Raw genomic sequence first — 24,795 nt, forward strand, 5'->3', positions numbered from 1 at the left:
CTAATCTTGAGCCCCCTCCAATGTTTGCCCCCCCCCCCCCCCAATCCAAAACTGCTTCCGGCGCGCCTGATTAGTAGAACACATCAGTGAAAGTTTGAGGAAAATTGGACAATCGATGCAAAAGTTATGAATTTTTAAAATTTTTGTGTTGGAACCGCTGGATGAGGAGACTACTACAGCTTGTGAGTCATATGCGTACAACAGTATAAAGAAAATGTGAAGAAAATTCAACATATTTTCACTTTTTTCGCATAATAAAAGAGCACTTGACTTGCCTCTTTCGAAAGGCAGGGGGAATAATATTACCCATAACATTTGTCGGTAACGAGTCGGGAGAATGTGTACTTTTTTCAAAAGATGAAATTTTGTGAAATTCTCTTTATATTTTTCTTATATTGTTGTACGCATGTGACATCTTATTCACACACTGCAGTAGTCTTCTCATCCAGCGGTTACTGCACAAAAACTTCAAAAATTCATAACTTTTGAACGGATTGTCCGATTTTCCTCAAACTTTCAATGATGTGTTCTACTAATATTGCTACATTTTCTCAATCCTTATATTTATGAAGGTGAACTTGTCCTTTAAAACATACAGAAGTCAATATATGGCAGTCACTTGTCGGACATTGAATCTGAAGGCACTGAATCATAATACATGTAGCCTGACCATTCAAAGGGATTGACAGAATGAGCTTTTTTGCTTCATCAGCAGCATAGTCTCAATGGTTGACAGTACAACCGAGAAATCTTTATCTCAGCCCATTAAAAGGGAAATCCAGTCAAAATTATTGTGATAAGAAAGTAAAATACTATTTAAACGGTAAAATTTTGGTCGAAATCAGGTGGAAAAAAAAATAGGAAGTTACAACATTTTGAAGTTTTGCTTATTTGTGAGGAAACGGTTCTTGAATGGTCAATATGAAGACCGCTATGCAAATGACAAAAATGAGCATGTCATACCCTCACAACTTGCCATATACAATGTAGTTTGTACATAAAATTTTGAAATTTCCAGTTTTTCATTCAAATGCAATTATGCCCAAGGCTCAAATCCTGATAACAAGTCAATATCTAACTGATCACTATTCTGAATTTATTCAACCAGGAATAACATCATGTTTCAAATTTCAACGACAGAAACATTGATTTTCGTAATTTTTTTTAACACGATCACTGGAATATTGTGAGGTTACGACAGGGTCAGCTCACTCATTTGCATATTCATATCCATTGTACAAGAACTGCAGAAATTTGCAGAAATTAGCAAAACTTCAAAATTTCATAACTTCCTTATTTTTCATCCGCTTTCAGGTAAATTTGTACTGTTGAACTCATGAGATTTGACTCTTTTTTCATCAGACTTACTTATTTTTGGACTGGATTTCCCCTTTAAATACTGAGGTTTGCAGTCATGATTGATTGTAATACATGTACAGTGTACTAGTAATTGTAGTGATTATGACAGCAGCCACGCAAGTTGCTAGTGTGGTATGTGCAATTATTCCAACTAGCAGCAGGTACAATATGGGTTAATGCCGTTTGGATGATAATCAAAGCAGGAAACCCAGACCTTCCAAGTCTTACGCCTATGGCGTGAGTCTCACTCACCAGCAACGCATCTCACGCACACCTACCCAGCAATAACTTTCTCATACTTCACAGAAAGAAAAAAAAATGCGGCAGGTAGATCAATGATAAACGTTGGATTCATATGCTGGCTATAGACAATACATATACCCTACAAGCACTGTATCTTACAGCTATTCTTTCTAAATACCGTAGGTATTCCAAAGAAGTCTCCAAAAATTTTATCATCAATCTACTAGGTCACGTCAGTCATATAATTCTAGACTCATTCACACTTTATCAAAATTTAGGCAAAAAGGTCTCAAAATGCTGTCTTGTAGGACCATCTTCCGTAATGAATAGATGAGAATTATGCAGGTAAATTGTGTTAAATGTGTGCACCAAATCGAACAATTTCAAACTCCAAGATGAAAAACCCACGGAAAAACCTCAAAACGGTAGACGGGGTATCTATTCCAACCGCCCCCCCTTTTTTTTTTTTTTTTGTTGCTCTCGGTTGCTTCGCTAAATCGCACTTCCTCACTCCCAGCCAGTTGGAGAAACTTTATCTCTGCAATGGAAATGTGAAACTGGAAAGCTTGTAAGAGGGTGGCATTTGGATATAAATGGCTTGGCTGCATGGCCGGTGCCAGACCAAAGTCAAATGTACCTCAAAGCTCGGGCGTCGAATTAGGGTACACTGTAAAACAAAGCGATCCTAATGAAAGGTGGGTCCCATCTTTCATGAGGATTGTTCAGTTTTGTATATCTCGGCCGATTTCAAAACAAATTTTCATCAATTAAACATTGAATCCCTATTACTTTTCACATTTCATAAGAGGTTTCTCATTATCATTTCACCAAAAAATGTTAGAAACCTGAGTTCGGTCTCAATCAAAACCATACGATCCCTTAAAATGAAATGAAAAACGAAGACAAAATTCTATGTAGGTACAAACATTTGCAGTGTAAATATAGGTTTTCCCATCCATTTTCGCACTTTTGTCATTCAATTTCAAAGATTTATTATTCAATTCCGTCCGGGGAAGCACGTGGAACGCAAATCCTAACTTCAATTTCGTCAATTGTCATTGTAATTCGTTTTTTGTCAAACATTTTCGAAGACATAGTATTCAGAATCGTCATTTGTCATTCAAATTCATCCCTCCCGCTGACGGATCGCAGAATGTGAAGATCAAATTCGTTTTTGTTCACACAATTTCATGAATTTTTCATTCAAATTCGTCAGATGTTGTCGATTCTTTATTTTGAAGGTGAACCAACTTTAAGCCGACATATTTTTACTTTCTCTCGTAAATTGCATCGTTACACATTATTCCCTAACCATTTGCTTAGACAATACACACGAAAAACATGACTGCCAACCAAAATAGATTGAAAGATAAACGACAGTCAAAAGACATAACCCAGGACAGTATGTCAGTGTCACCTTTTGAACTTAATATTCAGGTTTTCACATCATAATGCATGAAGCAAACTTTAATTTTTGTACCCTGGAAAGTAGCAAACATAATTATGTTATCCATTCTTTGACATTAGACAGGCTATTATTCTACACTTAAATTTTGTCTTTAATCATGTTTGCCTGGAAATCGTTTGTCAGTGTTTTCGTCTGCGAGACGGTACGTCTGTTAGTATCAGTGTGTCCTCAGATTGCTTGTGTGTGTATGTCTGTATCTGTGGTTCTGTGTGTGTGTGTGGGGAGGGGGGACACTTGTGTGTATGTTAACTCCTCAATGTAAAATGTGAACGGTTACAGACAAAAATACATGAATGACTGGAAAATCACACCGGATAGAGATATGAGACGAATATGAATGAAAATATAACGAAAATGATTGACAAAAGACGAAATCGATCCTGCTGTTTTGAGTGCTGCGAGTGAGACTGACGAATTTGAACCGTAAATGACGAAAATGCATGCCAAATGACTAAATTGAATGGACTTTATTTGAAAATGAACGACGAAAGACGAATTTGAAAGTTAGATTTGCCTTTTCCCGACATCCTGCGACGAAATTGAAATAAAAATTTATGAAATTGAATGAAAAAAGTTTGAAAATGAATGGAAAAACCTATAATAATTGTACAGTTGCTGTACCTGAATCTGGGCTCCGCGCACTACGGGCCAGGAGCTGGACGTCACGTAAAAAAATCCAGAATAGCGCCATCATGTGGTGAAGTTACAAAAATCAGGAGGAAGTTAGTGGTGATGTTACATCTCACAAGTCATCCACTGATAATATCATGTAAACACATTAATTTTACGAGACTTTTGAACATAAAATCATGAAGAACGAGGGGGATTATATTTCACATGAATTTATGGCAGCACATCTATAACTCTATTAATATAGCAACAGCAATTTTCAGGGGGGAAACGGATTGTCTGGGAGATGCTAGATGATTGACGAAAATGTGATCGGCACACAAACTATTGGGGGACTTGAGAACGAGCTGATTTTCATTGTCGTCTCCAGCCAGTTTGCGTGTGTGGCCGGGTGTGTGGTTATTTACGGTGAAATTCCATAACTTGATTTAGGTCTATTTGATAAAACATTTGTCTTTCACTGCCAAGATTTATGTTGACTGTGGGATTGGACTTACCTATACCATTCAATGGGCCTCGATTTCCCGGGATATTTGTCTTTACCACGGATGACAAACGAAACGACGATCAAAGCTTATAAGTATATTCTGATAGAACAACGCATCTCCGGTCTACCCGTAATCAGACGGTTACAGTTCGTTATTCCGAAGATTCGCTATTCCGAAGGTTCATTTTTCCGAATTTCATTTTCGGATTTAATGAATCTTCGGAATAACGAACCTTCGGAATAACGCCACAATGTTCGGATTAACGAACCCTTTTTCATTTTCGGATTAACGAACCTCATAGGGAATTTGTGTGTTTCGGATTAACGACCCTTCGAAATAACGAACCTTCGGAACAGCGAACCTTTGGAATGACGAACAGCACCCAATCAGACGGTGGCAACTCTAACGTCCATAACTTTCTCTTTCTACTTATTCCTGTCATATTGTATCTCACTCATATATAGCCTCTTCGCACATCCTTCCGAATTGCTAATGTGTGCAATGCAATGAGAACATGAAAAATAAACAAATGAACAGATTGAAAATAAATCTTGCATGCCTGATTATGGTGTTGCGTTTTAATCAAAAGCGTTGGCATGCATGCTTGCGTAATGAAGTAACTATTTCCCCACCCAGCTCAGCCAGGTCGAGTGTTTACTGCGAAGGTCATTGACCTTGTACTTGATCACCTTTAACTGTATCACATTTTCTTTTCTTTTTTCTTTTTTTTTTCTCAACCGTCCATTTAGATATTGGAAAAAAATAAGAAAGGAAGAGGTTTTGCCGCTTCATCTTATACACCAGAATTTATCTTCCAATTCATGCACAAAATAGTGTCAAAGTGGTGACTTCATCACATGTTCTTCCGAAGGTTACTAGTAGTTAATCCCAAAATGAAATAAGGTTCGTAATTCCGAACATATAGGGTTCGTTAAATCGAAAACATTTGTTTATATCTAGGCCCCCAATCTGAAAATGAAATCACGAGGTTCGTTTATTCAAATATGACTAAAGCCGTTAATCTCCCCCCCCCCCCCAAAAAAGGAAGAAATAAATAAATATGATAAGTGATGTGCGTACAGCGAACCTTCATATCTGGCAAATCTTAGTTCATGTTCGGATTAACGAATCTTCGGGATAACGAACCTTACGTTTATTGTGTTTCGATTTAAGAACCTTCGGAATAAAGAACTTTTCTATATTGTATTTCGATTTACTTCGGAATAACGAACATACTTCATTTTTCGGATTATAGCAAACCCCAATTCTGAATGACAAACTGTAACTCCACAATAAAGCCCCAGCCCCCATACAGGCCTCTAAATAAATAATAAGATTAGATGTCCAGCTTTACCTTATGTGAGACCAAGAACAAAGTCGAACAGTCATTGCTTATACAGTAAATACAACCATAAAAGCATAGAATAGAGCCTATACCAGAAATACACAACATGATGACAATAAAGATTCTAATTAGGGAAAGGAATTATTAGCGAGTGACAATAGATAAAAAGAAGTGCTGATATTTCTTCTGTGGTTATGACTGTGTGATATTGACTATTCCACTCTACGTCTACTATCCATTTCCCAATTTTTAAGATTAATTAAAAAAGGAGAGAGTGGCTTTGCCAGTGTTCGCACACATTTCTAATCAGGAGGAGGGGGAGGAGGAGGAGGAGGAGGAGGAGGAGGAGGAGGAGGAGGAGAAGGAGAAGAAGAAGAAGAAGAAGAAGAAGAAGAAGAAGAAGAAGAAGAAGGAACATCGAAGAAGATTGATGAAAAGAGGATAATAAAAATTTCAAAGACAGACAGAATCAAGTTGAATCCTGAAAGCCTTTCACCTTTGGAATCTTTGTTTATTTTTTCTTCACTGATGTACTTTCTGCATATTTCTCGTGCCTCTATTCAAACTCAACTCTTGATGACTGATTTTTATTTTTCAATTGACAGGAACCTCTGAATTTGTAGATGTATATAATGATCTTTAAAAAAATCACAAGTTTCATGTACAATAGCATCATGTGCTAGCTATGTCTAATAGGCGCGTATATGCCTTATCTCTATTATGAACATCCTTTTGTGCATTCAAATAAGATTAAAACAGAAAATATGACGTAGACATGCTCAACTGATTATGATATCAACCATCATAACGCTGACACGACAATATTTGGCTCAAGACCAAGGGTTATATATAGGGTTAGAGAATAGTGATAGGGTTTTCAATTAGGGTTATATAGTTTGAAGTGAGGGTTGGTATTAGTGTTAGGGCTTGGGGTTGTGTTTAAGTTAGGTAGAATGTCTGGCTTTGCGTGCAGATATTTCGTGGGAGCAAAATGAAACCCATCATAACATGACCTTGATACTCCCGTAACGGATTTTTTGGTCACCGAAAAAACCCCAAAACAAAACAAAAAACAAAACGTACAATTTGTAGAATGATACTTTAGTAGTGTTCACCGGGTGCAGTGCGTGTGTCGGGGCGTGTGCAAGCGTGTGACGTCATTTGTAAATACAATGTACAAATGTAGCTTGAGCTAGCTATGAGAGATTTTGTGAGGAGGCCACGCAGCAGCCCGTGGTTGCACACGAGTCGTAATCCACCACATTGGCAACTCGCGGCGGCTTCGCAATGAATGAAAAACATGGCGACTTGCATACACACATGTAACTGTCAGCGGTTACAAGTAATTCCTAAATTAACGACTGTCGATGCTGTTTCGTCAACGGCGTGAATGCGATTGTAGTGAATTTGCAGACCTCGTACTTCCTGTTTACCGTTGGACTGGATAAAAACTGACTACATTGGCTCGTAAATCTACGATCGCTAGAAACATGTTTGAGGATATTACGGAGTCTGAGGAAAGTGACCTGTGCGACTGGCAGCTGCCTCTCGCCTTTATGAAGAAGCGACACACAGACCTCATCGAAGGCAGCAAAACAGAAACACAAACATGGCGAATGAAAGAAAGGGTAAGCTTTGGTTCATTACTAAGTATTCCACTTGGGCCTTAAAACATGTTATTAAAAATAGTTTGATGAATACAGTGCAACTCCAATGAAGAGCAGGGAAACATACATTTGTACATTGATTAATTTGAAGCCTAACACTGGGAAGTAAATTTTACTGTTCCATAAATTTACTTGTAAGTTGTAGGCCAGGCCCAAGTTTCTAGGTTGCATAAACAATGCATGATGTGTGTTTTGCAGGTCGAGTAAACTACACTGAGTGATGTACCTTGCTTGCTGTAAATACCTTGTGTACCTGGTACTAGATAGTTTAGTATACCTTGGAACCTGCTGCATATAACATTACAATTGTCAGGGGCAGATCCAGGAATTCGTAAAAGGGAGGTGCATTTATTGTCTTTTTATTTCTTTTGTTTAAAAAAAAAATAAAGAGGGGGCGCGCGCCCGGTGCCCCCCCCCCCCCCCTGGATCTGCCACTGATTGTAAACGAGCACATAAATTTAATTTACCCATGATTCCCATTTTCAGGTGCTGTATGTGAATGAATGCTCTAATCTAGAAAAGCTCCAGTTGAGCTAGACAGAAAGATCCGTCTGTCCGGAGGACTCTTTTATATTTTGCCATTAACGCCGTCCTCCGTAGACAGACGGAAGGTTGCAGTACCCAGTGCTGTGTGGATGTTCTTAACCACTGTCTCTATGGAAAATTGGGTGAGGTACCTCACCCTTCTCGATTGCGTCTAATTCACGGCCCTAGGTCGGCAAATTTAAGCTTGTATGGTGAATTTATTTTTTTAAGAATACGTTACACTCACCAGATTAATGAATAATCCAACATTTTAGGAGAATTTTCAATGTAAAACACAGCCTGTCGCGTCGTCACATTCAAACTGCAGAAACATACACTATGAATCTATTAGCCAATCACATGCGAGGTAGTTTCTACGTGTTTGTTTTACTAAAACACGTACCTCGCATGTGATTGGCTTAGCAATTGTTACAGATTCAAAATGGCGACTTACTGCTCGCGAACGGCGATGTTGCGATATCGATAAAATTTCTGCATTATAACCGAGGTTATGTGAGTATTTCGATTGCACAATGTGAGAAATTTATCCCAAATATTGCTGCATAATGTGTCATGTCATGTCATACTTATTTGAATGTAAAAAAAGCTGTCTGAAATTTGGTTTATCGTAACGTTTGATCTGTGCGCGACTGCTCCACACAGGAGCCGCAATCATTGACTTCGGTCTGTATACGGAGGGGATCCGTGAAGCCAGACGCAGTCTCTGCGGAGCATTCCCCGACGGACAGATACAGACCGATCTTTCGGTCAACAGTTGAGCTAACTAGCTACGACCAGCAGCCCCATACGCATAGCGTAATGGGGCTGCGCACTGTAGCATTCAGGATCATGATAGAGTAGCAGGGTGGTCCACAACTTGAAATTTTAGCATGTTGCAAGCTCAGAATCTGAGAATATTGCAGAAATTGAATATGCACGGAGCACACACGATGAGTACGTAGTACGCAATATTTTGGTGCTTATCTCTCTTTGTGCTGCTTACATTCTATGTTCTCTTTCATGTTTTGCACACAAATATCTAAAGTACCAGGTAGTTTGATGTTTCTTATGTTATGCACATGTTTTGCACATTTTTGAATACTTTTACTTTGAGCTTGTTGCAAATTCTTGAGGATGTTGCATAGCATGTTGCTGGCTTTTTAGGATGTTGCACAAGAATTTTAGCATGTTGCAGCGACATGCTAAAACCCCTCGTGGACCACCCTGGAGTAGTATAGCAGACAAATATCAACTTAAAATCAAAAAATTTCTTCAATTTGAAGACTTACCAGTGAAGTTGAAGTATTAACAACAGGGTTCGTGCAATGTTTAGTTCTGCCAATCGTCCCTTTTTGTTCAAATTGATGACTTAATGTGACTCGATCCAGAGGAACTTTGGAGAACTACACTGAATTGACGGCCAGCGCATGCGCACACAGACTCAATGCCAATGGATTGGGTTTGTACGCATGTGATGTGTGCGCATGCGCTGGCAGTCAATTCAGTGTAGCTCTCCCAGGTTCCTCTGGACCGAGTCATATTAAGTCATCAATTCGAACAGAAAGGGACTATTGGCAGACCTAAACGTTGCACGAATTCTGTTGTCAATACTTCAACTTCACTGGTAAGTCTTCAAATTGAAGAAATTTTTCGATTTTAAGCTGATATTTGTCCGCTATACTACTCTATCATGATCCTGAATGTTACAGTGCGCAGCCCCATTACGCTATGCGTATGGGGCTGCTGGTCGCAGTTACAGTTGAGCTAACTGAGCTGCGACCAGCCCGAGCGCAAAGCATTCTCCGACATGCGACAGTACTGTGTACAAGGAGCGCCTGGGATTATGACCAGCCGGAACTGTGTACAGCAATGGAGCACCCTGGGCTAGGGTTATAGTTGAGCATTGACCGAAAGATCGGTCTGTTTCTTGTAGTCGGGGATATGTTCCATGGAGACTACGTCTGGCTTCACAGAATCCCCTCCTACCTGTATACACGAAGCAGAGCCGGAAATATCAAAAAATGAAAAAAGACTCCTCAGGACAGACAGATTTTTCTGTCTAAGTTGAGCATTATCACTCAGAGTGCATTGGACTTGCTTTTTCTCATTTAAATAAGGGCAAAATAATCTTAATTTTTACTAGCTACACTTGTACAATGTGTAGTCTATCTATCTGTGCTATAGTCCACAACAGTGACTATTGGTTCCCATATCAAAATTGAACCATGGGAAAAAAGTGATACTAATGTCTAGTCGAGCATCAGCAGTCAAATGTTTGACGCCGTGTAATGGTCGAATTTTGGATGGTTTACTTTACAGTGCTGTTACATTAAGCTTGCAAGGAGACGATCTACACTGTACAGTACTTGGAGAATATATTTGATTTATTTTATCAAGGATTGTGAGTTTGTTTGTAGAACACTATTAGAATAAAAAATTGATCGCTGAATGATGATGTACAGGCACAGGCACAGTTTTTGTTTGGCATTCACAATTTCGCATCATGATGATGATGGCTCGGGGACTACAAATTTATGCTTTGCACATGTCACACTTGGGAATTCCCAGTTGTGTATGCCAGCATAATGATTCATTATTTTTTTAAGAATGACCAGACTGTTGTACTGTCTTCTAGACATTGGAGCTTCACAACAGTTAAGAGCTTTAACCTACATTATATTGTATGCTGTATGGTTCTCATGGATGTGCTAGAACTTGTTAAATTTTTGTCCGGTAGATGGCGCACAAAGCTCCAGCCCAGCCCAGTGTTGAACTGCAGCAACACTTGCAGGTGTTTCATGCTCACACAGTGCACAGCTCAGTTTCTGAAATCGACCATCACAACACTGAACAGTGTTTCTGAATGTTCTCTTGTTTTAACAGGAAATGACAGGTGACCTTTGAACTAATTAGTTTTGGAAATACTGTTTATTATTATTTTTAAATAGCATGTAACAGAGTGATTGTTTTCCTTGTTCATGTGGTTGGGGATTGTTCAGTGCCATGTGTTTTATGAGATGATGTATAATTGGCCTCCCAGAATAACTGGAGAGTCTCATGTTTGAGTCCTTTGAAGACTTTAATTTGTACACTTTTCCCCCTAAACTGCCACTTTTCCTACTGATTGATGTTCTTTCTTGTTTCAGTAGGACCTTTCAACTTCAAGGAGAATTTCATTTACTTAACATTCAATCTTTAATGCTAAAATACAGGCTACAGCATTTAATATAACATACGGATTTCATTATTGCGAACTTAAACACTAGTATTTAATTTGTAATCATGTATGATTTGTAGCAGAATCACTGATTGATTTATCCATTTAGGATGAAGACAAACACACACACACACACACACACACACACACACACAAAATGCTTGTGAGGCGACTATACCGTATGTCCCCCCCCCCCAAAAAAAAAAAAAAAAAAGAAAAAAAAAAAGAAAAAAAATTACCGGTACAATGGGACCTTCCGCCATGATAACTTTAAAAATGGTGAATCAGTCAAAATACAATTTCAGGGTATGAAACTATAACTCATTGCACACATCTTACAGAAAACCCCATTTGATTTGCTTCAGTGATCAAAGAGATAAGGATTTCTGTAGAGCATGTCAGGACTCTCTTCCCTCCAAGTTCTGTCTATTGTGTTTACACATTAATACGCAGTTCCATGAGCATCCAAGTACAAAATTTGTAAGAATCAGGCTCATGACATGCTTTATAACAATCCACATTTCTCTGTGACCACTTAACCAAATTGAATGTTTTTTTTTTTTTTTTTTGCAAAATAGAGCTAAGATGTTATATTTGAAGACCCTTACCTGTACATAAATGTAAGTAGCATTTGGACAGTTTAATCATATTGGGTTTTATCAATGCGAAAATCCGATTGTATTGTAATTTTTTGGGGGGACATACTGTAATGTATCATGTGGCTGAAATATTGATTATGATTGTGCCCTAAAGTGTACAAGGTGAACGTCTTCTATAAACTGATTATTTCCTGCAAACTGATTCTGTGTGAAAATCAGAATGAAAAGGCTGCCTGCCTATTATGCTAGAAATGCTCCCTAATGTTTCCTGCCTTTCCTGAGGAACCGACTGCCAGGAAGTTCCCATGGTGCAGTGAGAATCGGACCTTACCCAGAGTAACTGGAACAGAAAACAATATGGTCTGCATCTTTGTTGTGTTGTGGTAGGCAGGATGCAACTGTACATGTTAACAAAAGGAAAAATGAAAGTTACTTTTATTGCGGTGAACTGTAAATCCAAGGTGGTGCAGTAGAAATCCACTGGAAAATTTCACTTTTCTTTTACAGATCTTCCGAAAAGAAACATTGTTCAACCTGTACATTGTGGAAACCGAGTTGGAAAGGAAAGTTTTATAAGAAGTGATATTCTGGGGATAAAATCAGAGACTGATTGTTACTGACACAGTCATTCATAGACCCTAGAGTAAACATTCTAGTTCTAGGTATCCAGCACAGAATTGGTAATAGTTAGCATGGATACCTACTTTATAGTCTCAGTTAATGTGCTTAGAGTACCACAATGAAGTTCAAGTTGGCTATAATGAACTGAATGAAATCACACAAACAGATTGGGACATATTTCCAAATGACAGAGTAAGGGACTTCTTACATGTCCAATGTTTTCACAAAACAGTGATGCACTAGCAACCTCTGTGATATTTACAGTTAACCCGTTGAGGACTGTTTGATTTTGCTACAACAAGCATTTCCCATAGACGCTTGATCGAGTATACTCGGGACTTTCCTCGACGGGTTTAATTAGCGGATAATGAAGTTATAGCATCACACATCTCCCACTGATCTACACACAAAAATTCTCTGTTTTGGGGTTGTTGTTGTTGTTGTTTTTTTTTTACATTGAAAAAAGAAATGACAAGTTTGTATCCTGGATGTAAATCATGTTATGATGCATAATCTTGCAGTAACATTTGACTCAAGTTTCACACACATCTAGAACAGTGTCCTAAAAGTACCCAAACCTTTCATATAATGTCATTGTGGAATCAATCATTTTAGATCAAGATACCATGGTACAATGTGTGTACACTATACAGTACATTGTGTACATGTATACCTCTAGAGTTTCTGTAGGTTTATTGCAATGGCTTAATTTTCCCAGGGTAGCCTATTTTAATAGTGTTACTGTGTTAGCACTTCTTCCATAGGGCTTTGCCTCTATTTGTACCCCAGCATTGTCAGGTACTCATTTTCACACCTGGGTTGTAAGAAACATCATAGATAAAAAATGCTGTCAAAGGACATATTCTAGCACTAGGCAGGACACAAACTAGGTCCTCTCTGATTGAAAGTCAGAGTCCTATCCACATACATTGTATTACAGTGCCTCTGTCACCGTCAACCGTCAGAATTAGTGCTTTGCCATGCAAACCATGGTGGATCTTTAGTGTACATTGTAGAGGCCTTTTACTGTCTCAGTTCTTCCTTGTTGCCATTTCAATCTCTATTCCACTTTCATGACTTCCTTTACTATTAGTGATGATATCACTGATTTGCTCGCTAATTGACCCTCCATGACATACTGTTGTACTCAGTGCTTAAAGGCAGGCATTGTTTGGAGCTGTTTGGTGATCAGGGGGGCGTTTCATCAACGAGTTCGTCGGGGGTTTTCACCGACGAATTTGCTATCAGCCAATCAGACGCAAGGATTTACACTGACAACTGTTAAAAGCTAATGAAATCCTTGGTCTGATTGGCTGATAGCAAATTCGTCGGTGAAAACTCCGACGAACTCGTTGATGAAACGCCCCCCTGATGCCCTTTCTGCACATTGTCAGAATTTTATCAACCTGCATATATGGTGAGGCAGCCCTGCTTAGTCCTTCACAAAATGTCATGTTATAAATACACACACATGAGGTCTGTTCTCTGTGGGGGAAAAATATATAACACTTAGTAAACTTTGTGATGTTTGACCATGGTCTTGTCACACACAAGTGATAGGTAGAAAACACAACCGGAAACAGCTGGGAGTTGACCTTGAGATAAATATGTTTCAAAATGGCATTGCGTCTTGTCTACTGGCAGAAAGGCGATCCTGGTCTCAGCCACGTTTCAAAAATGCCCTTTGAATGACATTTCAAATCAGTGCCTCTACAGTTTTGAAATGCGTTTGAAAACATGGTTGCATTTATCTAACCCCCCAAAATGCCTCAAACGTGTTTAGGAATTTTTAGAAATATTTTAGATAAACGCACCCAACATGGCAATGTCACGTAAAGATACATTGATATCATAATCACACTTGTGATGTTTGATATTGACGGTGATATTGCAGATGGCTCCTGACAAAGCTGCAGAGGAGCTGTCCAGTAAATTTGGGAGTTTTGAAATTCTAAAATCATAATTTTTCACTGCTAGTGAGAATGACCCTACTATGTCCTTTCCTCAGCCATGCAGACATGAGGGGCATCGACCAAGTGTGTTGGATGCATTGCTAATGAGTTCATTCTGATAATGCAGACACAGTGTGATAAGATTGGCAAGGTGCCCAAATGTCACTGTTTATTTTGCATTTTTGATGCAGTGTTAGAACAGAGGTCCTGCAATACAGATAACAGACGTTGCCAGTGTTGACTTTATGTGTTGATAATAACATTCTATAAGATGAATAATACTGTCAGTACGTTGTGAACAGTGAAGTAGAGTATTGACCTTTGAGTGTTTAGTGACCTATCTTTATTCTGGAGTGCAAAGCCCTGTTTTAACAGACCTCACCTCAACAACATACATGTATGGACAATGTTCCAAGAACAAAATTCCTTGCCTTGGGTAATAAAACCATAGGAGAGGGCGAGGCATACCGTTTTAACAGACACTTCAAAAACCTTCTATAATCTCTGGGGAGATTTCCATGAAGGGGGTGTGTCCACTGATGCGACTACAATGTACCCCGCCCACCGTCCAGCCCCGCCTATTTTCTATTGTGTACCTCATGTAGGCAGTCGTGTTAGTAAACAAAACATGGTTACAATCACTGATCTCAACTACAAGTGTACCTGTACAATGTACATTGTAGAGAGTAGTGGTCACAATCCATGCATGTGATCGCTGTGTGGCGTATCAGTCATTCTCTGTCGACAATGTTGCGCATGCGTGTTGAGTGTATCAAAGGAATGTTATCGTGGTTGTGTTCTAATGGAAGGGTTGTTGGGGGAATGTCTGGGTAATGTTGAGGTAATTACCCTTGCTGGCTAGGATAGAATTTGGCAAAAGTTACTTCGACAACATTCTGCATGTAGCAACATTTTGTGGGGACTGTTTTAATAGGCAGGGTAAAAAAATTTTCTCGATACCTGGATGCTACCCGGATGTTGTGATGGTAACTCTAGTTTGAATGGCTCTGTTAAAACAAGGCTTACGGTAAATGTTTTGTCCTACACGTACATGATTCAACAACTCCTGAAGCCAGTGTTGATGGCATTGTAACCAATGAAAATTTGAATTAAAAAGCTCTGAAAATTCACAGTCATAGTGGCACATTTTGTGAAAATTATGTAGAATGCACATTTTACAGACCACTGACGTAGATATTCCACATATATATGTATCTTCCACTGTATAGAATGGCATTATTGTCTCATTGTGCCTCTGTTTATATTTTTGGCTTATCAATAAACCTGCAAATATTCTATGCTAATAATTTACTTTTTGTAAATCATTGACACTGTTGTACACTATAACCTATATTCACTTGCTTGTTTACTTGCCAAAACATTACAGTCATGTGCATACAGTGGTGTACATGATGCTTTCTGTAAAAGTTATTATATTTCATGTTATAAGTCAAAGCAGAGCTCTTTTCTTTGTATGTTTGTCATTTTTCAAAACTTTATGCGGGCTTTGATATTCTTTGGTTTAATATCATCATTATCACACAGTTTTGTACTCCTTATGCTTACTTGTATTGAAAAGTAAATTCATTGCAGCTGCCTGTGACCTTTGGTCAAGATCAAAATTTCTTATCATGCAAAAGCTTTGTAGCCCTTGATACAGTCTTTGTGGCAAGATTGTGAAAGGACAAGTAATTTTTAAGACTAAGGACAAGAATTGAAACCTCCATTTACATGTTCAGTTGTATCATATTTCCTCTGTGAAAATGTATGATAGAAACTTGTAGTGTTTTTATCTTTGCCCTTTAAGACCAACCATTTACCCAGACTAAAGTATTCAAATTGATGAAATTCTTCCGTCGAGATGTTTTCTTTGCAACTGATTGACAAATTGCCCTACATCGACGTAAGTAAGCACTGAATTGATCAGTGTTTTAGTAGTAGCCATGATAAAATCATGGTCGTACATTGTACATACTCAGACTAAAGTACTTGTACAAGTAATTAAGGATTGAGGAAATTCTTTCTGTGAATACACTGCTTTTAGATGCAAATTGAGGATCCAGTAACACATCCTCAACCAGGAAGTTTTCAGTCTCTTAGCATGGGCATATTTTAATGATGCAGTAATCAAAAGCCACATCTGATTATAGACATCTAACAAATATGCCACTTTTGGAAAAAAAAAAGAAAGAGCTGTACCTTTATACATTGTAGTATGCTGTCAGTCTCTCTGGTATATTACCATATGTCCTCCCCCCCCCCAAAAAAAAAAAAAAAAAATAAATAAATAAATAAATAAATAAATAAAAATACAGTGGGACCCTCCGCAATGATAACTGTAAAAAGAGTGAATCAGTCAAAATACAATTTTAGGGTATGAAACTACAACTTATTACCCACATCTTACAGAAAACTCCGTCCGATTTGCTTCAGTAGTCAAAGAGAAACGAGGATCTTTGCAGAGCATGTCAGATATCCCTTCCCTCCAAGTTCTCTCTATTGTTTCCACACATTAATCATGCAGTTCCAAGAGCATCCAAGTGCTAAACTTGAAAGAAACAGACCCATGACATGCTTCACAATAATCCACATTTCTCTGTGACCACTTAGCCAAATTGTATCTAGAGTTTTCTGCCTGAAAATTGCCTGTATGGACAGGTGATTGGCACTACAGTAACTGTTTTTTTTTTCCTTCCCATTATTTCTGTCAGATGAAAACAGTGAGCGTTGCCTTGGTGATATGTCTCAACGTTGGAGTGGATCCACCAGACACAGTGAAGACATCACCTTGTGCAAGATTGGAATGCTGGATAGGTAAAGAAATACTGTTTCCAAACCTAGACATTCTTCAGAATCAGCTGTTTGTCTCTTCTGAAATGAGCACTGTTTTCAGACCTTGATATTCTTTAGATGAAACTGTGCCTCATGTAGACGGTACTTAGTATATTTTTCAAGCTATGATGTCACAAATTCTGTATAAGCATACACACAGGATCATGAAACACATTTTAAAGAACAATCTTCTCTCCTCTCGAAATGCAAGAGAAATTTGTTTGTGATATTCATATCGCTTTGATGAAAATGTCATGGGAGAAAACCTGGTAGGTTATTTCTGTTTGCAGTGAAAGTGGAATCCCATTTGCTCTGACCTTTAAAGCCTGATGTATTCTCATCCACCTGTCTTTCTGTAAAGGCTTTCATTCTACTCTTATAAAAGAAATTGCAAGGAAATTCAGGTATGATTGCCTCTTGTAGTGCTGGTACTAAATTGAGTTTCAAAAATATAGGGCATTTGTTTCCATTTGCAGGGAAGAGATATTGTCCCATCTATTCTGATTCATGTAGAATATGGAATATGGGGTAAAATTACACTACAATTTGTAGCTTCAGCTTTTGTTGGATGAAATACTGCAAACAAGAATAAGGCAAAAGTGAGAATAGCCATCAATGAAAACTGATGATTTTGGTTGACAAAGATATAGATGTCAACACAACAGTTCAAAAAGTTTGATTCTGTGCAGTTGCTTTATCAACCTCTTACTCTCTTTTATATCACTTAATGCCTTTATATGGGTGATTTTGAAGTGAAAACAAAGCTAGACATTTCTATGGGGTTTTCCAGTTCTATTCTTGGTGTCTGAAAACTAAGATAAGCAATGAAATACTATATTTGGACTGTATTCATGTTTGTCATGTCTTGGCTTGTAATCTCTTTCTATGAATATCTGAATTGTGATATTGAAACTTGGCTTGCATTCATATGAATGCAGATATCTGGTTTTGTTTGCACAGATCAAGTGGATAAATGATTTAAAGGATGAAAAAGAGAGGAAACAGATTAATTTTAGAATGTGTTGATTGAGGAACTAATTGTACATTATAGTTTCAGCCTTCAGAAGTGACCATGGGTAGATGTGTGATTAAATTGATTAACCATGAGTATACATGATATTAATTCACCGGGAATAATGAATTGGTTTAATACGATTTGCTCTGAACAGGTAAATGGATGAAAATGAGTGAAAATGAAATTCGGGCTACACAAGGCCTTGCAAAATGTGTAATTAGAATAAAGTTAAACACACACACACACACATACACACACACACAGGCACACATGACACTTCAAATGCCTTAAAATAGGCAACACACAGTATGAAAGTGTAAGAATTAATTTTCCTATTAAATAAAATTGAATGCAAACTTTTGAAAGCAAAGTGAAATTTGCAAACTTAGCCGTTACTACTTTGTTCTCAGTGGTTATTCAATGACACATCATATGGTACAGATAGACAGATGTGTGATACAGTAGATGATGAAGTATCAGGGCAATTACCCCCCGAGGACAATTACCCCCCGAGGACCCCCCCCCCCCCCCCAATACTGGTTAGTGATAAGGTTAAAGTAAAGTTTAGGGCTAGGATTAGGTTTAGGGTTAGAGTTTGGGGTAGTTACAGGATCAGGTTCAGGATTAGGATTAGGGATAGGGTTAGGGGAAGGGTCTGGGGTAATTGCCCTAGATCCGTAATGATAATAATGTCTTCATTTTATGGCCGTGATTTAAACAAGAACTACCATCTGAGATGATGAATATGATTGACATTTTTTATTTGTGTATTAATTGTTGTCTTTTTGATGTTTATTTGTCTTCTTCACAGATCCTCTGGCCCTTAGTCCCTCCAAAGCTTTGGAGAACATCGGCACAAATCTGCAGAAGCAGTATGAAAGATGGCAGCCTCGAGTATGCAAACTGTCTTTTTTTCCCTATCTATTACCTCATCTACTGTATTTAACCTACATCACACACACACACACATTAAAATTAGTCTACTGCCTCAACATGCTAGGGTCCTGGAGGCATTTTATTGTCATTATTGAAAACGAAGTAGTGGTAATGATGTTACAGTGTGATGATGATGATGAGGAGGAGGAGGAGGAAGAAGAAGAGGAGTAGAAGAAGGAGGAGGAGGGGATGAGGAGGAGGAAGAAGAGGTGAAGGAGGAGGTGAAGAAAGAGGAGGAGGATGGTGGTGGTGAGGATAATTAGAAATATTGGTAGTATTGGTACTGGTAGATTTCTCTGTAGTTGGCCCACATGTGAGATTTAGAGTTTGAATTGAATGGGGTTGAGGTTGATCAAAACTCACTGGACTTTGCCTGAAGATATTGGACATACCTTCGGTTGAGAAAGATAAGGGCGTTGCAGCGCCAATAGCACCATAGGTTATGGGAACATTGACGCGCTTATCTTATTCACCTGACGATACTTCTCCTTTGTGTGTGTGTGTGTGTCGGTGTGTGTGTGTGTGTGTGTGTCGGTGTGTGTGTTTGGGGAGGGGGATCTAATTGGGACACTATGTAGATCTGGGAATCTGCATATTTCAATCTTCTTGTTGTTTGACTGATGTCTTTATTCATTTTTGCATGATCTTCCAAAGATTGCTAAAGAAATGCACAGCTGGTATACTATCCATTTCATCTAGTTGTTCTTTTTATTGCATTTGGAAGCCATATGTAGAAAAAAACACCCCCAAATTGTATCTATCAGTGAAAATTACTAATTCATATTTTGTTGTATCAAGAGTAACAACTTTGCAGATTAGTGAGAACCGTCAGTACAAGTCCAGTATTGATGGAGAATTAAGATGAATTTTGAGATCTGCTAAGTCTTCTGCAGTCTGAATTAAATGATATTTTGCCGACCTATTGGTAGTTATCTGTGATGAGTCAAATTTCCATGCAACTCTGCCTCCAAATCAAGAGTTTGACTGGAGAATCACTGTCCCGACTCAGGATGTGCAAGCAGACTGCAGGATGCAGTGCACTATTTACGATGTTATGAGAAGGAGGTTTAATAGCGTATAGTGTTACAATGGCTGCATCATCGGTGCTTTGTTATAGGCTTGTTAGAAGTGCCATAATCAAAATTGTGAAAGTGACCTGGTTTCAATGACACATTTCAGTGCTCTCTGGTGTGGATAGACAGTCATTGCAATCCAGCAGTTGATGCTGGTGTTGTTTGTGGCATATGATACTCTATAGCTAAGTTTCTCTAGATTGACAGTAACATTCTTCCTATGATCACAAGTGTATGCTGTCTTACCTTACAAAACACTGCAGAATGATTGTCTTCTTATATATCGATAAGTTGTTAATCGATGGAGAATTTCTGTTTGATCCTTTCATTTTTAATTTATTGTCAAGATCACCTATGAATCTTGAATGATTAATTGCAAATTATACACACCATGTAGTTTGTGTGATGAAAACGATCATTGCAAATTAAAGCTAATGTAATGAAAATGTCTGTATGATATCAGGCTATTGTCGTGGTTAGCAGAAACATCAATGTTTGATAGCAGTTATCTTTAAAATCGATCCATGATGTCAAAATGTAATCCTGCTTTATTGACCTTATATTACCGGGGTAGTAAAACCTACATCCTGTTTCAGTCTATTTCAGTGAAATCCCAGGATGTCTTTCAAGGGAGGACCCTGACCCAATTCGTTTTTTTTTTTTTTTTTTTTTTTTTTTTTTTTTTTTTTTTAGTGTTTCCTCAGGTCCTGTACGTGACAGTCATTTAGAAGTAAAAATGTGTTCGATACATTCACAGGGGGTCAGTGCATTTCATTTGTACCGGTAATGTGACCTTAAGCTACCTGTCTGTGTGATGACTAGGTTCAGTATGGATGGGATTGGTCCTGATCTTAAAGACCACCTGTCCATAAGGGCAGTTTTTATGCTTCATGCAGGTGTACATTTTTTTGACAGTTTAGACTATGCCTGAATATTCTAATGGTTGACTCAAAAGATGAAGCTGAGAAGGTAAGCAGAATCAAAGCATTATCAATGAATGTTTTACAGATGTTGCTCTGAAGACAAGGATTTGACCACTGTTGTTTTGTTTGCTTGTGTTTTCTTTGTGTTTCTTGTTTGACCAGGCCCGCTACAAGCAGAGCCTTGACCCCACAGTGGACGAGGTCAAGAAGCTGTGCACCTCTCTGAGACGAAATGCCAAGGAGGAGCGGGTCCTCTTCCACTACAATGGCCACGGTGTTCCCAGACCTACCACCAACGGTGAGATCTGGGTCTTCAACAAGGTAAGAAACTCCCCACCCAAGACTTCCCTTGCTTACCGAGAAATGAGAACAATAATAGGAAACTTAAAGGGGCTGTACAGTACTGGTTGAGGTGAGGATTCAGGTTTATACAGGTGTAACATTATTGGTGAGATAATGAGAAACCTTTTATGAAATATGAAAGAGCATGTAATTTCAAGAAGGATTAAACATTTATTTGATTAAAATTGGCCTTGAAATATCTGAGATATCCAAAAAAGCAATCCTAATAAAATTGACAGGCCACGACTTTTGTTAGGATCTCTTTGATCCTTGTTTTTAGATATCTCAGTCATTTCAAAACTGATTTTCATCAAATAAACTTTTGAATCCCCATAGAATTGTATGCTCTTTTAACATCTCATAGAGTGGTTTCTAAATATCTCGCAAGACGTTACAAGCTGAATCCTCACCTCAACCAGTCATGTAGGCCCTACAGTCCCTTTAAAGGTCGGTGGTGAAAGGTCATTGATGTCCTGTTGCAACTGTTAGATTGCAGACTGATATGAGTAATGTTTCAAATTGAACTCCTTGTTTCATTCTCCTGTTACTGTAGGAAGTACAGTCAACATGAATTTTATTAAGATAAATGATATGCAGGTGATGTGTAAGTACTGCATGGCTGTCATGTATTAGAATCCAGACTGCTCTGTGTGTGTATGTGTGTGGATTATATTCCCCACAATGCTCAACCAGGGGTTCTCACTGTAATACACAACAGGACGCAACCATCTGCATCCATGTTCTGTAAACATGGCACTGTTGGCAAACAGGGCTGTAATTAATGTGAGCTCAACTTATATTCCACCTGCCCAGAACTACACCCAGTACATCCCCCTGTCGGTGTATGACCTACAGACGTGGATGGGAAGCCCCTCAATATTTGTCTACGACTGCTCAAACGCTGGCCTCATCCTCGAGTCCTTTGAGCAGTTCTCACTCCAGAAGGAGCAAGACAGGGAGGTGAGACACTTGATCATGTGACACTATGTATGTCACATGACCGGTAGGGGTATTCCCCTGTGATTGCCCGATTTCTAGAGATACTGTTTTCTTCTTCTGTAGTCATGAAAAGGGTTTGTTTTTCTTTAGCTTTGTGTTAATATTCCTCCAGCTCTTTTTTTTTTCTGTATGTACCAAACATGTCTTACATAACATTGATGTCTGTCATCTGACATACGATGGAATTCCTGTAAAATTTATTTTTTGAAGCCATTCCCCCTCAACACATTCTGTCATGAGAAATATCTTCGAGCAAAGTAACATTTTTCAATGTGGTTAGTAGGATCCTGTCAACCATACACTCATTACAGTTACAATGATGGCAATCTGTCATTAGGATTTGATGGGACACAGTATTGCCAATAAAGTGGAAACAACCAAATTAAACAAAACTGAACACACACAGCAATGTTTGCAATTAATCTTTAAATATTTCATCCTATGGTGTACAGTACAGTGCAGATATGTTTCAAAACTGAAATGTCTCATTTGAAGTGTTGTTGTGTTGGTTTTTGAGTCGGAGCCAAGCAGGTGGTGATTCACGCCTGAAAATGAAACCAAGGTGCCTAATACGAAAGATGCTTGACAGCTTTAATTATGCACAAATATAAGCGATGATTGTATGCAGATTGCATTCCTGTAAATATTAAGACAAGTTTTGAGTGCATAGAAGTGTACTGATCATGACACATCTAGAATTATTGTTGCAATGCTTATATCACTGGCATGAGCACCCTTGTATTGGCATTCATGACTAATGTATGTACATGTCGTATTGCACTCATTATATTGGCAGTGGTAATGCCATAAGCAAAGTCTTAACTGCCATTTTCACCGCATCAAAAAGTGTGATGTGATAGCCGTTCATTGCCATGGAAACTGGTTCTAAACAACCTCACCTGGCCCAAATACATGTGAACACTATCGTTGGTAACAATGCTCGCACCTGGTTCCAACTCAAGCTACTGTAAAAGTGGATAATTTTTGCGCTACTAAATTCTTTGCGCTCGGCCGGGTAAGAAGAGTGTCGCATGTTTTTAATTCCGCGGAATCAAGATATCAACTACTGGAACATATGGCAAGCCAAAATATTCACGTGCTTTTATTTTCGCACCAGTTGGTGGTTGCACGAAATGCGCGAATATTTCAACACCGCGAAAATTTCCACATATACAGTATAATCTGAAGACTGTGACATCATCACTTTGGTACTCTATTGCTTGAATTTGATATGTTTCAATGGCACTATAGATGCTTTTTTTATGCCTCCGCCACGAAGTGTCGCCGGAGGCATTATATTTTCGGGTTGTCCGTCCGTCCGTCCGTCCGTCCTTCAGTCCGTAATGTTATTTTGTGGACAGCGTTATCTAAAAAATTGTGAGAGGTATCCTAATGAAACTTGGCATGTCTATGTATGATTGGGCGAAGTTGTGCCTATCAACTTTTGGGCGCACATGATCAAGGTCAAAGGTCAAAAGGTCAAGGTCAAATGCTCAAAATTTCACTGTTTCCCCCATATCTATGCAATGCCTGGTGGTATTTTCTCGAAACTTGGTGTATACATGAACTACCAAATAAAGATTGCCCCAGAGAGAGCTTTGGGTCATGAGGTCAAAGGTCAAGGGTCAAAGGTCAAGTGAAAATGTTAAATTTCAAATTTTTCTCCACATCTCCCAAATATTTCAAGGTATCTTCATGGAACTTAGTATTTATGCATGTACTGACTGGCAGTGATCATGTAGGGAATTAAGGGGTCATGGGTCAAAGGTCAGGGGTGAAAGGTTAAGGTCAACTCATCAAAATGTCATTATTTCTCTCTTATCTATGTAATGCCTGCATTATTTTTTCTGGAAACTTAGTGTATGCATATATTACCCAATACGGATTCTCTTGGAAGTTTCTCGCCTAAAGGTCAAATGTCAAAATGTCAAATGTCAAGTGAAAGTGCTAAATTTCACTTCTTCTTTAAACTTATAAAAGGGTCAAAAGTTGGGTACAAAAATCCTCAAATCCCCAAATACCTGCACTCTTAGACAGTATAGCCATTCATCCAAATAAACCTTGTTCAAGGATAGTGAACACTCAATGCTTTTGTGACAAACCTGTCATTTTAATATTTTGCCAGTTATGTGAAGCTGTTATCACACATTGTCAAGACATTGCGCTATAGACCTATTCGGAGAACCATGCATCATGGCGGAGGCATGCCAGTCGCCATAGCAACATTTCTAGTTTTTAATGATTTGTGTTCCTCTTTCATCTTTTTCCTCAATACCAGATGAACTCTCACCCCCTGAACAGAAATGTAGGAACCCTGCCCCCACCGGCCAGGAACTGTATACAGCTGGCTGCGTGTGGGTCCAGTGAACTCTTGCCAATGAACCCAGAGTTACCAGCTGACCTATTCACCTCTTGCCTCACCACACCGATCAAGATAGCACTACGATGGTGAGAGCAAGACATCATACTTGACCTCGTTATGACCTCTAGTTGCCTTGACCCAGTCATTCTTCCTTATTTCTGCTTTCTGTGAAATGGAAGTGCAAATGAGTGAACAGTTT

The 24,795-nt window shown here is 38.6% G+C and overlaps 1 protein-coding gene across 1 annotated transcript in view; it reads left to right on the top strand.

Annotated features, from left to right (window-relative positions):
* Nucleotides 1–6,822: 6,822 nt before the first annotated feature.
* Nucleotides 6,823–24,795, top strand: part of LOC139742452 (regulatory-associated protein of mTOR-like) — a 58,957-nt gene continuing 40,984 nt past the window's right edge. Inside the window, exons 1-6 of the mRNA XM_071652990.1 lie at nt 6,823–7,161; nt 16,826–16,928; nt 18,773–18,855; nt 21,056–21,214; nt 22,049–22,195; nt 24,513–24,682. Of these exons, the coding sequence (XP_071509091.1) occupies nt 7,024–7,161; nt 16,826–16,928; nt 18,773–18,855; nt 21,056–21,214; nt 22,049–22,195; nt 24,513–24,682 (800 nt within the window). The 5' untranslated portion in view covers nt 6,823–7,023. The remainder of the gene's footprint in view (nt 7,162–16,825; nt 16,929–18,772; nt 18,856–21,055; nt 21,215–22,048; nt 22,196–24,512; nt 24,683–24,795) is intronic.

Source organism: Diadema antillarum, unplaced genomic scaffold (assembly GCF_040938485.1).
Source record: "Diadema antillarum isolate AM-2024a unplaced genomic scaffold, OU_Dant_1.0 seq00001001_RagTag, whole genome shotgun sequence".
In the NCBI taxonomy this organism is placed as follows: Eukaryota; Metazoa; Echinodermata; class Echinoidea; order Diadematoida; family Diadematidae; genus Diadema; species Diadema antillarum.